The 15,110-nt window shown below is 35.8% G+C and overlaps 1 protein-coding gene across 6 annotated transcripts in view; it reads right to left on the reverse strand.

Moving 5' to 3' along the window:
* Positions 1-15,110, reverse strand: part of ERCC6L2 (ERCC excision repair 6 like 2) — a 139,096-nt gene that overhangs the window by 23,761 nt on the left and 100,225 nt on the right. For 5 of the 6 annotated variants that reach the window (XM_082630971.1, XM_082630969.1, XM_082630967.1 and 2 more), the window contains 2 exons: positions 13,018-14,173; positions 7,290-7,444 (listed from right to left, as the gene is read on the reverse strand). In XM_082630971.1, the coding sequence (XP_082487097.1) occupies positions 7,290-7,444; positions 13,018-14,173 (1,311 nt within the window). Of the gene's footprint in view, positions 1-6,243; positions 6,307-7,289; positions 7,445-13,017; positions 14,174-15,110 lie in introns of those variants that run through there. The other variant, XM_082630972.1, reaches the window with a different exon arrangement.

Raw genomic sequence — 15,110 nt, forward strand, 5'->3', positions numbered from 1 at the left:
ATTCCGCTACATGCTGAAACCATAAACCTTACTTACTGGACTACTTCATAAACCAGTCATTTGTGAACAATTACTTTAAACCATCATGCCATTCACTATCCTGAAAACTAGGCTAATGGAATGCTATATCTCCCCAAAGTCGGCTCACTGTAAACAGTCCATCCCTCCTTGCTGACTCCAAAAGCTGTATAAACATACTGCAACTAAATCCACCATAGCTCATAGAAATCCTTTCTTTAAGTAATCTACAAAATGCCAATCTAATACAAATACAAGAAAGAGAAGTTCTAAGACAACATTTTGTATTTACAGTATTCTGAACAGTGCTTAAACCTGCACTGGTTATATAAAAGGCACTCTCTCCCCCATGCCACCCCCGCCTCCAGGCTGACGGCATGCTTAGTTTTCTCATTTACACCACACTGCAATAACATAAAGAACGGTTTACTATTAATCCAGGTTTTACTACAAAGCAACCCGTTATTTCTCTGTCAAACACTGGCAAGAGTGCCAAGTGTCTGTCATCCAATTCAGGGGATTAAGTCTTCTTTTATAGTCTGATACTTGTACCAATTTATAAAAATACAGATATAGTTTCTTCGAGTTGGTCACAGTCTATATTTTGGCTTGGATTCAGGCAGCATAGGCTGACTATGACAGCTGGCAGGAAACTGAGGGGAGAATACATCCTCCCCCTTTCAGTCACCACGTCTCAGTTGCCATAGTGATTAATCCTTAATCAAATGCTGTCTTTGTACAATTCTTTTCAGAAAACTTTAAGTAAACTTAAGTTGAAAACATGCAGTTGATTGAAAAAATGAGGTACCATATCACACACAGGTATAGCTAAGTTTTATGACATACTTCCATATATTAAAAGAATAAATTAACTCTAATGAAGTTCCTTCCAATGCTTAAAACACTTCTTTTTGGTCTAAGCTTAAACCTAAATCACACAGGTTTTCCCCCTTGTTATCAGACATCTTGCTTTTAAAATAAGCTGTCTTCAGAAATGGTTCTAAAATATCCAAGTACAATTGAAGGCAAAGCAAGTTCTTATTTTACATAGTTTGTATTGCTAAATTAAAAAGGTATAATTAGAAGTTTATTTTAGGAGAGACAGGTTTTAATTCAAGACATTTATCAAATATGTTCAAATAAGTAGAAATTATTTTATAAAAGTATAAACTGTACGAAACCAAAGGAAATATGGAAAAGATAGTATATTTTAGAACTTTTCTTAATATATGGGTGAATTCCATTTGATTCATAGCTTTTGTCATTCTGGTTACCAATAATTACATAAAAGGACTGAGAAACTCTGAAAGACCATAGTACGTTATCTATAATTGCAGTGTACATTACTTCTCTTTTGTAAGTTTTCCATTTAGTATATTCCTTTGCAATTTAGTTAAAGGCTCTTACTTAGACTCAATTACAGTATTCCTTGGAAAGTGAAATACTTGCATATTGTGGCCACTGTTAATCTTGTGTTGCCTTCATACAAATAAGTAGGACGTGTTTTGTTTTCTTAGGAATTGAGGCAACACATCTGCATCTGGCTGCAGACACAGAGACACACACAGAGACCACACACAGGCATACACACACACAAACACACAAAATCTTTTCAAACACAAAGGTCTCTAATAAAACTTTGGTGACAGACATGAAGCACTCAAAAGAATTCTCAGTAATCAAAAAGATTCTGGATGTGAGCCCCAGATGAAAGATACTGTACTGTAGCTGGGAGGTCTAGGGATCTTCGGAGATTTCAGAAGAAGAGGGTTGTCAATATTTCTAACACTATGGCTGAGTCTTTCTGCCTTCATCTTGCTTCATTTACCTTCACCTTAGTTTATTCTCTTTTCTCCCCATAACGGTTTAAAAGTTTTCCCCAAACTGCAAATCCACTATTGCCAGCCACCACCACAGGGAGAACTGCAAAACCTCTCAGTGAGTGACATATATATCTCTAACCAAAGATGATGGTGTGGTTCAATGACTTACTCATTAAAGGTGTTGAAATAAATACTATCGACCAGATATGATGAAATCAGTGATTGTGATCATTTTTTTTCCTTAGAAATTCTGTGAATGGCTTTGACATGTCATCAATATCTCATTTACGTAAAATAATATTTTTTAATTTTAAAAGTCTTCAGAAATGCTTAATTTAACCATCTTTACAAATAGTTTTAGTAAAGAGAAACACATTACCATCATTCCATCTCACTAATATTATTAAAGTAGTTTCTAGTTTCCAGAAGAATTATAATGAGAACCCAGAGTAATATGTATAGAGACGCAAAAGGACTAGTTTGATGGCAGAGTGCTCTCTCACTCATTTGAATGTCTGTCAGCAGCTATGGAGATATCATGAATTAGAAGTAGTCACAAACTAATGAATCTAAACAGAAAATAAGTCTATCAGCTTTAAGGAGAAAAGTTACTAATAACTTCTACTCTAATACAGAATATCCTAAAATAAAATTAATATAAAGTATTGAGTGACTTTGTTTTCATAAACGAAACCAATAGTCACATATAAAAATTTGAAAAATAATCTACCATAAACATTCTTGTTTTGTTTTTAAGGAAATTCAAAGCCCCAGATGGACTAGTACTACCCATTCTTTTACTTAATAGTTAAATATAGCTGCATACAACTGTTTATAGATTATTTGTTCTTGTTGATCCTCACCCTCCAGGGGAGTTAGAGACCTGACATCAGTCTTATCCATTGGTTGTAATAACAATACTTATTTTTCATTGACTGGTTACTTTGTGTCAGGTAGTGTTCAGGGCATTTTACAGGTATTATTACCTCATTTGTTCTTCACAACCATCTGAGGTAAGAAGTATAATTACTTGTATTTTAAGCACAGGAAATCGAGGCACAGAGAAGGTAAGTAACTTGTTCATGGTCACACAGGAAGTATCAAGTAAAGCTACAATTCAAACTGACAGCCTGAATAGACTCCATGCCATAGGCTAGTTATAACAATCAAAAATTCCTTCTGTCTCTAGAATATTAGAGTTCAACAAACTGAAGATGAGTCTCATTATATGAGTTCTTTTATTTATTTATTTCTAGTTAAACTAAAAGGAGGAAAGAATGAGGTATGTCTCAGGGGTTGCAGTTTTATGTCAAAAATATAGTAGGTTTAGTTTTTGATGTTTGTGAAAAACTAAGAACAACAAAAATATGTATGATCACTATTTTGAAAACTGATTTTTTTTTTTTTTTTTTTTTTTTTTGCAGTATGCGGGCCTCTCACTGTTGTGGCCTCTCCCGTTGCGGAGAACAGGCTCCGGACGTGCAGGCTCAGGGCCATGGCGCACGGGCCCAGCCGCTCCGCGGCATGCGGGATCTTCCCGGACGGGGGCACGAACCGGTGTCCCCTGCATCGGCAGGCGGACTCTCAACCACTGCGCCACCAGGGAAGCCCTGAAAACTGATTTTTAAAAAAATTTATTTATTCTATTTATTTTTGGCTGCGTTGGGTCTTCGTTGCTGCGTGCAGGCTTTCTCTGGTTGCAGTGAGCTGGGTTGGGGGGGCTAGTCTCCATTGCAGTGAGCGAGCTTTCTCTGGTTGCCGTGTGTGGGCTTCTCACTGCAGTGGCTTCTCTTGTTGAGGAGCACGGGCTCTGGGCACGCAGGCTTCAGTAGTGGCATACGGGTTCTAGAGCACAGGCTCAGTAGTTGTGGCACACGGGCTTAGTTGCTCCCTGGCATGTGGGATCTTCCCGGACCAGGGCTCGAACGCATATCCCCTGCATTGGAAGGTGGATTCTTAACCACTGTGCCACCAGGGAAGCCCTGAAAACTCGGATTTTCATATACCAAGACTTTTCTTTTTATTTATTCAACTTTTTATTGGAGTATAGTTGACTCATAATGCTGTTAGTTTTAGGTGTACAGCAAAGTGAATCAGTTATACATATACATATATTCACTCTTTTAGATTCTTATCCCATATAGGTCATTACAGAGTATTGAGTAGAGTCCCCTGTGCTATACAGTAGGTCCTTATTAGCTATCTATTTTATATATAGTAGTGTGTATCCAAGACCTTTCTTTTTTGATGGTAAATTTATAATACCATCCCTAAGTGATTGTTGCTTATAGGTAATACACTTCAGCTTTCAAGATGCTAAAGTACAACTATATTATTAACCTGATGTATTAAATGATATAGGTCAAATCTGAGGGACTGAATCTTATTCTGTCAGAATTTTACTGTATCAAGTATTGATTTAAAGAAGTTAGCCACTGAAATAAGTATGTTTATATGGACTGTTCTATAATGCCTGCTAGCATTGGTGGCATGGGACTGGACTTCCTGCTTAATGGCTTTAAAACTTCCCTGAGTATTTTATACCCACTGTGATTTAGCCATTAAACACTAGATTTCTTCATATTCCCTGAAAAAGGTCTACTAAATTGGTCTATGTGTGACTGGGGAGATATATGGCCTCAAAGGACATATCAGAAACTCCAGGGGCTGGGTATTCCAATTTGTTTCCTGGTAAGAAATGCCCCTCACTCTGAAAATTACTGTGAAAAGACAAGGTTTCTGATGAGACTGTGCTGTTCATCTCAAGAATGCTGGGGCTGAAAAAGGTTGAAAACTACTGGTATTGCTAATGTAAGGATAAAGGGAATCCCTTCGCACACCCCCCCCCCCCAACTAAAGGCAAAATATATTTCCAGCATTTTCATCTTTACAATTTTCCTAACGAAGGTTCCAAAGGTACTTTTTATTGCTTCTATATCTAGGGGTTGCTTCTTGGGTCCGTTTTGGGAGGTATTACATGGCTGTAAATTTCTTCTCAGAAATATTTAAATAAGCTAGTGACCAATATCCAGTTAAATTATTGCATTAACATCTACTACAGAGTTTGCCAAATTTTCTGACCTTTCACATTAAAATCTGTTTGGAAAAGAGCATGGTTTAAAAAAAAGGCATGGTTTAAAAAGAAAGAAAAACCTAATAAAAAATTAGCTGTCTGTTTAAAAGATTCTGATACGCTCTTCATTTTAATACAGTAAATTTCTGGCAAACCCAGCACATTTCTGCCTACCTTTTTCATATAGCTCCTACAAGGTAGTCAAACTGTAGAAATGCTATCTACAGCATTGGCTGAGATATGGTATACTCCAAGATCAAATGAGAATATTAAAAAGTGGCATACTTGGGTCATGAAACTGCTTTCATGAGTTGCATTTTGGAATTGGGCCTTTGGATTACACTGAAAAATGCTAAAAGCATAGCCTTTCAAAGCTCAATATTACATTTACTCTAAGGATATTATAAGACAACTGACAGTTAACTAGATCATTCAGTGGTCCCCATTTAAAATGCCAGGTGACAAATTTCTTTCAAATTAAACGCTAGGAAAAGCTTTGCTCCTCCTTAGAAGAGCTGTTTTTTTGTTTTTTGTTTTTCTTTTTCCTTAAGGACAATCATTTAGCTCAGTGTTTCTCAGCAGGGGGTTATGGCATTTTGGGCAGAACAATTCTCGGCATGTGGGATGCTCTCCCCACCCCCCAGGACAGCCATTTAGTATCCCTGGCCTCCAGACATTAATGCCAGTCAGGCACTTAGTCATTGTGACCACCCAAACTGCCCAACATTTCCAAATGTACTAGTTGAGAAAACACTAAATACATTGTTCACTTCCTTTGTTTTGTCTACCAGGAAACTCAATCAAATTTCTCATTAAAAAATATATCTGGGAGAGTATAGTATATCCTATATACCTGCATTCTAACTTTCTACCAGTCTTGAACTTCCGTCTTAATTTATATTTTCCTTGGTCATGAACTTAATTTTGTATTCTGATTTTATTAAGACAATCCAAAATCTTTGTCAAACCAGATGAGGTACAAATAAATGAAGATAGCTTTGATCTTGGGTGGCCTAGGCCTGCAGCGGCTTGAAGCGGGGTTTCGGTTCCCGGCCAGTGACTGAGGTTGGGTCGTGCTGGTGAGAGCACCGACCAGTGGTCAGTGACAAGGCTCTGGCTGTACGGCTTTGCAGAAAAAGAATTCCCACAAAGACGGAAAGTAGTGAAACAAGTAAAGTATTTATTAGGCGAGAAAAAGAGTATGTGTGGATAGACACATGGGTGGACTCAGAGAAAGAGTAGCACCCTCGAGGCAGTTTGAATCACTTTTATGGGGCATTTCTTCGGGTTCCCTTTGGCCAGTCATTTTGATTTGCCTGGTTCAAAGTCCGTATTTGGTATAGCTCAGGATTTTTCCATGTGTGCGTATGCATCTCTTAGCCAAGATGAATTCTACGGAAGAGGCCTTTGGGTAGGTTTGGACACTTGGCATCATTCCCCTTTTGACCTCCCAGGAGCCTTTCTGCTCATGTGTAGTCTGGGAGGTCTCCTGACTTCAAGAATGAGGAATAAGTGGTTTCTTATCTTCCCTCTGGGCAGGGTCCAGCCTCCTCTCTCAATTGTCCTGTTATTCCCATCTCAGAGTACCGGTCCACAAGGAACGAACACAAACCGTTTGCCCTGGGGGCCCATCTATCTCCTGTCTCAGCTTGACAGTTCAGATAGCATCCCCCCACCCTCCATTCCCAAAAGTAGCACTAACTTGAAACAAAGTGTCATTGTTATATACAATACCAATTTTTCACTTCTACACATAAAGTGGTAGAAAAACTACTCCTCAGACACCTAGCTCTAAGGAATTAAGAAAGAATAATAAGCCAAAGAGAAGAAAATATTTTTTAAAACTTTTGACAAGTGTAAATAAAATATCACTTTTATATAAGCCTTATTTCTATATATATAACAGCAAATTTAAATGAGAAGAGCCCATAGCAAGTATTTATTACTTTTAACATTATAAAAATCCTTTTGTTAAAAATATAAACTCTATATGAAGTTAGTTTTTGTGTGTGACTTCATTTTAGATGAAAAATCATGGAGGTAAATCTAATGATACATTTTCCTTTTTCCATGAGAAGTATTTTTGGTTCTGATTTAAGTGATTCCCTCAGATTCCTCATTTTTGCAGACTTTCACTGTGGGAAACTATTAAGCAACTCAACATTATCAGGCATTTAGATACAGATTTGTCTTTTAATATAAAACATCTTTAGTGAATATAGTGCCCCAAATGGTATTCTGTTTTTTACACTTATTTGTAAGTCATTTATAGTCTTGTTGGTACTTTTGAGGGAGTACTTACACAAGATCCTATTGAGGAACTTCAGTGAAAATGAGGTAAAAACTAGAGATACATTATCCTATGTTCTACTTACCTTAGAAGTACAAACAGCTATGTTAGCAGGAAGCTGGGAAAACTGCTTCAATTCAAATACATCACGTGCTGCCCATCGGCTCATGTGATTTTCAGCTTTGCTTGATCCAATCACATTCTGGTTTGAGTGAATGTAAGCCACTTCCTGAACACCACCTAAGAGGTAATTGATGTTTATTAAGTGATGTCTCATGATGAAGCAATATGGTTCAAGGTATACTTTAAAAATTATCAGCAACACATTAAAAACAGGTTATGCTTATTTTATTTTTAATCCTCAAGAAAAACATTGTATGTCAATATCACAATATTCTTTTTTAAAACAATTGAAAAGAGAAAGAGTTAAAATATATTGGTCTAGGTTAACTTAGAAATGACTTTTCCCTCTCATCAATATAAGAACTTCTGAATCATGTAACAATTTTTAGATTTAAGCCTGAAATGAGGGTTTTGGCTAAGAGGAAATTCATAGTGGAAGGTTGTCTCTATGAATTTGTTGCCTCTGTTGATGTAAAAAAAAAAGTTTACTAATTTAAACGCCGTGCTAACCTCACCTGTTCCTTTAAACATGTATTTGATTACAGTGACGAAATAGGAGCATGGGGTTTATGACCAGGGAGTTTCGTTTGGTTGGCTTTGTTCAGTTTTACTGTTTGTATACTGTCTTTTTTGTACATATGCCCAGATTTGGAGGTTTTTAGGAAATGAAAAAAATTAACTTACACCTTTTATCTGAAAGAAGTATAAAAAATGGCTACTTTTTTTATTGCTTTGCTTCTGGGCACCTATAATTTACTTTTAAATTGCGGTCATAAAAAAGAAGGCTCAAATTGAGGTCTATAAAAGCTCCCTCAAACAGCTCTGGCAATGAACCTCAATTATGACCTTCAACACTTGTGCTGTTTTAGTCCTGAACCTTTCTCAACCAGAATTGCCAATCATGAGAAAACAAGATGTTGTTAAATAAGCTGAGTAAAAGAGTAACCAAGATAATATTCGCCTTAAATTTCAAAGTATCAGTAGTAAGTATACCAACAGTTTAAAACCTTCAAAAGGATTCTGGTAGAAAATTTACTCAGATTTTCCTTAATTTTGATGACACATTTTATGCATTATTCAAAATAGAATGAGTTCCACACAAACTATTGACACCTTCTATACAGTAAAAAACAAAAAGAAAAAACAAAACTTAGCTGCTCTTTTAAAAAAGTTTATGCAATAATTCCTCAAACCTAAAATCTAATTGTAGCACAGAAACCAAAGGATAGTCCAGTACCGGTATCCCTTAGTTCTTGAACGTTTGCTTTACACCACTTAGCTTTTCCAAAAGACCTACGTCAGTACCTGTTTTCACTCTAACAGAAAGAAATCCAGAGAATTTTCGCTTTTGTGAAAAAGGGCGAAAAGTGAAGTGTTGCAGTGTTTGCTTGCAAGCCCTTATAGAGGCAGCACACAGCCCAGCAGCAAGCCTGGCACCACCAAGCTCCTTCCCCAGGAATGACACTCAGCATCTCAGCACCAAGCCATCATAGTTTTGGACTGTGTCTGTGAGCATCTGTACTTTATCTGGATTTATTCTGTGCAACCATTAACAAGATGTGTCCTAAGGTAATTTGCTTTACACCATTTCAGCTTACAAAGTTACATAGGAAGGCTCTACTTTAGGAGAGCAGGGTAAACCTGTACTTAATAACAAGGGTATCAAAATATATATCATAATGAACTTTTAAATGACACTACTAAATAACCACAAAAGAAAGCTTATCAAAATATAAGCTTGCTTACATATCAGATTCTTTCATGTAGTTTTTCTGGGAATGAGTGAGACACTTTTGAAAGCAATGCTAACTCTTAAAAACTACTAATCAGGGCTTTCCCTGATGGTGCAGTGGTTGAGAGTCTGCCTGCTGATGCAGGGGATGCAGGTTTGTGCCCCAGTCCGGGAAGATCCCACATGCCACGGAGTGGCTAGGCCCGTGAGCCATGGCCGCTGAGCCTGCACGTCCAGAGCCTGTGCTCCGCAACGGAAGAGGCCACGACAGTGAGAGGACCGCGCACCATACCCCCCCCACAAAAAAAACAAAAAACAAAAAACAAACTACTAATCAGATTCTCAGCAGATGGTGGTAAGGGGAAGCAGTTTTTCAATCTCTCTAAATCCCCATATGAGAACATGAGAACAACTAGACTGCAAAACCAAAAGCAAAGGACAACACTTACAACAAAATTAGATGACAAGATACTCCTATTAGCCCTAAAATACAAGAGGGAGGGTATAACCCACTAATAGCTACACACTCTGCATGGCATCAGGGTCTGTGTGAAGGAAGAAGGAAGTGACAGGGTGGCATCTGATGGATCGGAGAACAGGAGACCCTAGCACAGTGGGTTATTTGGAGATCAGCAGCTGGATCTGGGAAGGTTCTGCATTCTCTAAAGCTGAGTACAGCGTACAGGGGGCTGTGGTAAGAAGGCCTGAGGGGCTGGGGCAAGCTAGCCCTAAGGAACTCCCCAAACTAACCCACCAGGGCTCCCAGACCAGGGCCATACAATGAGGAAAAACTGCTGGGATGGAGTCAAAATGAGCAGAATAGGAAGAACAGGGATGAGGGAAAGAGATGGTCTAGAGCAAAGCAGGGTAAACAGAAACAGGAAATCCTATCATAGTTTTGAACACTAGAAAAATAACAAATATGAATCTCTGTGAAATTAGAAAAGATTTTTTAAACTCTGCCTCATTTAAAAAAATTCAGGGAAAAGAATTTCTATAAAAATGAGTAAGAGGGTCAAATCTCATAAAAGTTATAAGAGTAAAGAGAATAAGCAGCAGAATAATATCCCTACAATGAAAATATGCCAGAAAGATATGCTTACAAAACAACAAAATTGTAATTGATTTCAAAATTAGGTAAAACACCTTAAGAAAATGGTAAAATATAGGAACCAACAATATAAATCAGAATTAGAATAACTCAGAAATGAGTGGCAGAACTCAGAAAGACAAAGAAACTTTTAAAAAAATTCAGAAATGGAGACTAAATTAGAAGGAACATAAGAGAGAATAAACACAATAGATATTGATTTAAGAGAAATAGAAGGACATTTTTAAAAAGCAAAAAGAAATGAAAAATAAATAAAATAGGATTTGGGAGAATGTGACAAATACTGAAGACAGGCAAAGAAGACTGAACATTTGAATAACAGAAATTCCTGAAGAGGAAAGTCAAAGTAAAGGAATAGAACAAGTAACTAAAAATACTAGTACAAATAAGCTTTCCTTAAATAAAAACTGAGTTGAAACTACACTATGAGAATATTGATCCAGACTACTATGGACTGAATATTTGTGTCCCCTCAAAACTCATATGTTGAAGCCCTAATTCCCAATGTGATGGTGTTTGGAGGTTAGGCCTTTGGGAGACAATTAGGTCTTGAGGGTGGAGCCCTAATGAGTGAGATTAGTGCCCTTATAATAAAAGACATGAGAGAGATGATTTCTCTCTCGACCATGTAAAGACAGCAAGAAGGCAGTGATCTGCAAACCAGGAAGAGGGCCCTAATCAAGAACCCTTCCCGATCTTGGACTTCCAGCCTCCCAAACTGTGAGAAATAAATGTTGTTTAAGCCACCCAGTCTATGGTAACTTGTTACAGCAGCCTGAGCTAAGACAAACACCAAAATATAATCTAGTAAAATTACTAGAAAATAAGGAAAAGAAAAAACACACTTTGGGAATCTAAGAAAAAAAAAAAAAAGAACACATAGCACAATACTTCATGCCAGAAGAAAATGAAGCTACATATTTAAAATACTTAAGAAAAGAAAGTGTAAGCCAAGAATTTTATATCCAGAAAAAATGACTTTTAAGTATAAAGGGCACAAACTTCTATGAACAAGTATCTCAGGGAATATTACTCTCATGAGTACTTCCTGGGATCTACTAGAAATAAGGGATCTACTAGAAAATAAACTTCAGACAACCAAAATGACTAGAGAGACATTGACATAAGAGACATTGACTAATGAGAAGCATTAAATTTATAGTTACCTGCAAACCAAGAATAAATGAAGTCTAAGAGAAGAGAGTATAATGCAATATTCATGTGTGTTGACAATGAAGACATAATATATCCATTTTAAAAATGGGCAGAAATGGGAGAGTATATACAAAAAAAAAAAAACCACCCCAAAACCTTAATGTTTCTAGGAATTATATTATAATAATATTTTTCTTATTTGACTTTTGTGTAACATGGATAAAACATGAGTAATTATAGAACATTATAATTAAATCATTCCCTATATGCCAAAGAACCGGTATTATCAGCATAGAAGTGGTATGTAAATATGATAGAGGTTAAACTCTATACCCCCAAAGTAAGTACAAATATGGAAGTATCAATATGAATTCATGAAATATTTTATCATCATATATAAAAATACATACATGTACATAAATACACATATAAACTCATATATACCTATATATACACACACACATACATATAAACATACATAACACAAACAATTTATCCACTGAAAAGCCCCAAGCAAGTAGTAGTAATGATCATTCCTAGCACCAGACTGTGGTCTTGAAACACACTTTCTCACTAAAAGAAACCAAGACTTCTTAGAGAAATGACTGATTTTAGGTCTGAGGCAAAAAATGCATGATGGAACATCCTGTAATACCTGATAGGTATCAAAGATGATTAGCATCATGTTAAAGATCTCAGGAATCAAAATGCTCAATTTTAAAGGCTCCCACTGTCCAAAGATGGGAAAATTGAGCCTCAATAATTATATTAATTGAAATGGATTTGGACTCATTAAATGTGTTTGAATCAATTAATTCATAATGATTTTAAGAAAAGAAATCTAAGGATGATAGGAAATCAATTTATTATACTAAAAGCTGTTAAAGAAATTATTTTTCCTGCCTTCTCTATATGAACTGTACCACTGGGTAAGTAATAGTAGATGAGAGGAAGTATCTCCTTACAGAAGCATCCTAACTAACAAATGAAAAAGAAATGAGAGAAGTAGAAAATGTCATTTTGCTACTCTGAATGAATAAATAATTCTAGGCATTAAGCATCAATGGCTGCTCAGATCACAGAGAGAAACCAGCATACATTCTGTCAAACACTAACTTTTGTTTTGTCAAAGGGATTGAACCTGAGTTTGAAATAGTGTGAGACGCCAACTGCTCATTTTCAGGAAATATAGAGGGTGGAGAAATATGTCCAACTGCACCAATCCATAATATGCAAGTTGCAGAAAAAATTGGCCTGGTTTCTTCAACAGAGAAATCATATAAATTGTAAAGAAACAAAAGGGATGGAGGAGGAATCCTATACATTAAGCTATATAAAATTTTTTTAATGAGTGAGACTAAACTATAATGTCTAGGGATACACATTAGTATCAAATGTATATACATTTAATAAAGCCATAAAAATGCAAAAAAGTTAGAATAATTAGTGTATGGGAAGGTTGTGATTCAGATGGGCCACATGGAAGGGGTCCTGGTCTAGATGACAAAGTTCTCTATCTTGACCTAGGTGGTCTTCCCCTTTATCTTGCTACCACCCACTTCCTCACTGTGTCTCAATGTAGCATCTTGATTGTAGAGCTAATTCAAGTTAATTCAAGAATCTCTTGCGGAACTATTTGATTGCACGAAACAAATATGCAAAGAAAAGTTTTCAGAATATATCTGCAGTTACCTAAAAATTTATCCATTGATTCACACATCTGATCTTGATTGACAATGCTCTTATTTGGAAATTTCATTGGTTTTCTTGGTATGAAAGTGCTGTTTTTCTCATGGCTAGGTAATTTTGAAGAGAAACTGATTCTATTTTTTATAGTTTTTGGTCTATGGTTCTGTTTAGAGACACTGATGTGGCTAACAGATAAATCATCATCTGAGGATGTAAAATCATCAGTAGCCTGAGAGGTATACGCTTCATCTGTTGCACACAGTTGGTTTGTTTTTTTCATTGTTTTTGGAAAAGTGTAAAGTTCCCTTTTATTTTCCTCTTTTCTCTTAAGTCTCATAGAACTAGTAGTTCTTTTCTTTCTTAATCTTGACTTGGAGGAAATTTCAATGTCATCAGATTCGTCACTAATATCACTACTGCATTTTCTTTTTGTATTAGATTTTAGGGTCTTGTTCTCAGGATTTAATTGTTTTGAAATTAGTCCATTTCCTCTGACATTGGTCTTTCTATTAATACCATTATTTCTTATATTTACAGGGTTTTCTGTTTCAGAATCTTCAGATCCATCCACAGGTGGCTTAAACCTTACACTCTTCTTGAGGAATCTTTGAGTTTTGTACTGTGTGGGAAAGATGATATCACTATCTTCTGATTCTGTGACATTCTGTGAAATGCAATGGTGGCCAACTGTATTTTTAAAATTTTTCTCATCATCAGACTCAGAAGAAATATTCTGTTCTAAAATCTCAGTTTTATCAAAAATATATTTTCCATTTGGATTTAGGATGTTAGTGAATTTCTGATGCTTTGAAGTACCAAGAGAGTCTTGACTTTTCCTACAACCAACATCTTTGGCTCCTGTTGAAAGGCATGTGGGCTGTTCATCAGAACGTTCATCGTCAGAGGCAATATTTTCATCACTATCCTCATCACATTTTGTCTCAAACAATTTAGAGAAACCACACTGGAGTAAGGTAAGCTGTCCAGGAGAACCTGAAGCTTTACTTGAGTCAGATGCTTTGTTTTTAGCAGTCTTTATTATTGAGTTTCCTACTGATTCATCTTCACTAAAATCACTGCAGAGATCACATGCTTCTTTTGCTAGTGGTTCTGCGGGCTGTTCGGGACCTTTGTGTTCTTGACAGTCAGGCTCCCTAGCCTATATAAGAAGCAATGGTGGAAACATTAGAAAACGTCAAAATAAGGATATCAAATCTATCACACTGGAGGGGAACTGAATTTGGGCAGATAATTCATGTACAAGTATATTACTTGGTATTTTCTAAAAGTAAAACATTTATTGATAGTAAACAAACATAAAGGATTTAATATTACAGTCTGGTATACTCTTTTAAAGTTGAATAACTTTCCAAATAAATAAAAGTTAAAACTAGAATATCAAATGATCAAGTTATTTATAAGGAAAACACAGAGCAGAGCTGTTAGCTTATAAGATGCAGAGACTGATTCTGGCCTCAAAGTGAAAAGCACACAACTTATTGCTTACGACAGTCCAGCAGATACTTTCAATCATGCGTTAAAAACAAAACAAATTTGTAGGAGCTAAAGAATTCCCAACTGGAAAATGTTTCTAATTGATTAAAAATAGATTGGATAGGATCTTGACCACCATAAATAAAGAAAATATTGAAGCTATTTTGAAGTAAAATTTGCTACAAATTTAAATCCAATATTTACTTTTTTCACATTAATTAGAGCTAAATACATTATCAGTTTCTGAAAACTGAGGCTTCATTAGTAAAAGATTTTGGGAAAGTATTATCTGGTAATACTTCTGCCAACATTTGATACTCATGTATTTCTATAAATTTAGAAAAATATTCACCCCATACTTGGTTATATAAATTTATAGGGGTGTTATAAATTTATAGTTATCATTGCATATAGTTATCATACAGTTATATGATATACTGTTATATCATATACATATATGTTATATCATAATATATAGTTATCATATAGCCCATTATATCTTTGGGCTAGTACAAATTTAGAGTTAAATCCCTTAAAAAAAAAAAACAAGAAAAAAATAGCAACAACAATTAAAAAAATCTTCTACATATATTCTTTACTTT

The sequence above is a fragment of the Mesoplodon mirus genome (genome assembly GCF_964341445.2).
Source record: "Mesoplodon mirus genome assembly, chromosome: 1".
Taxonomy (NCBI): Eukaryota; Metazoa; Chordata; class Mammalia; order Artiodactyla; family Ziphiidae; genus Mesoplodon; species Mesoplodon mirus.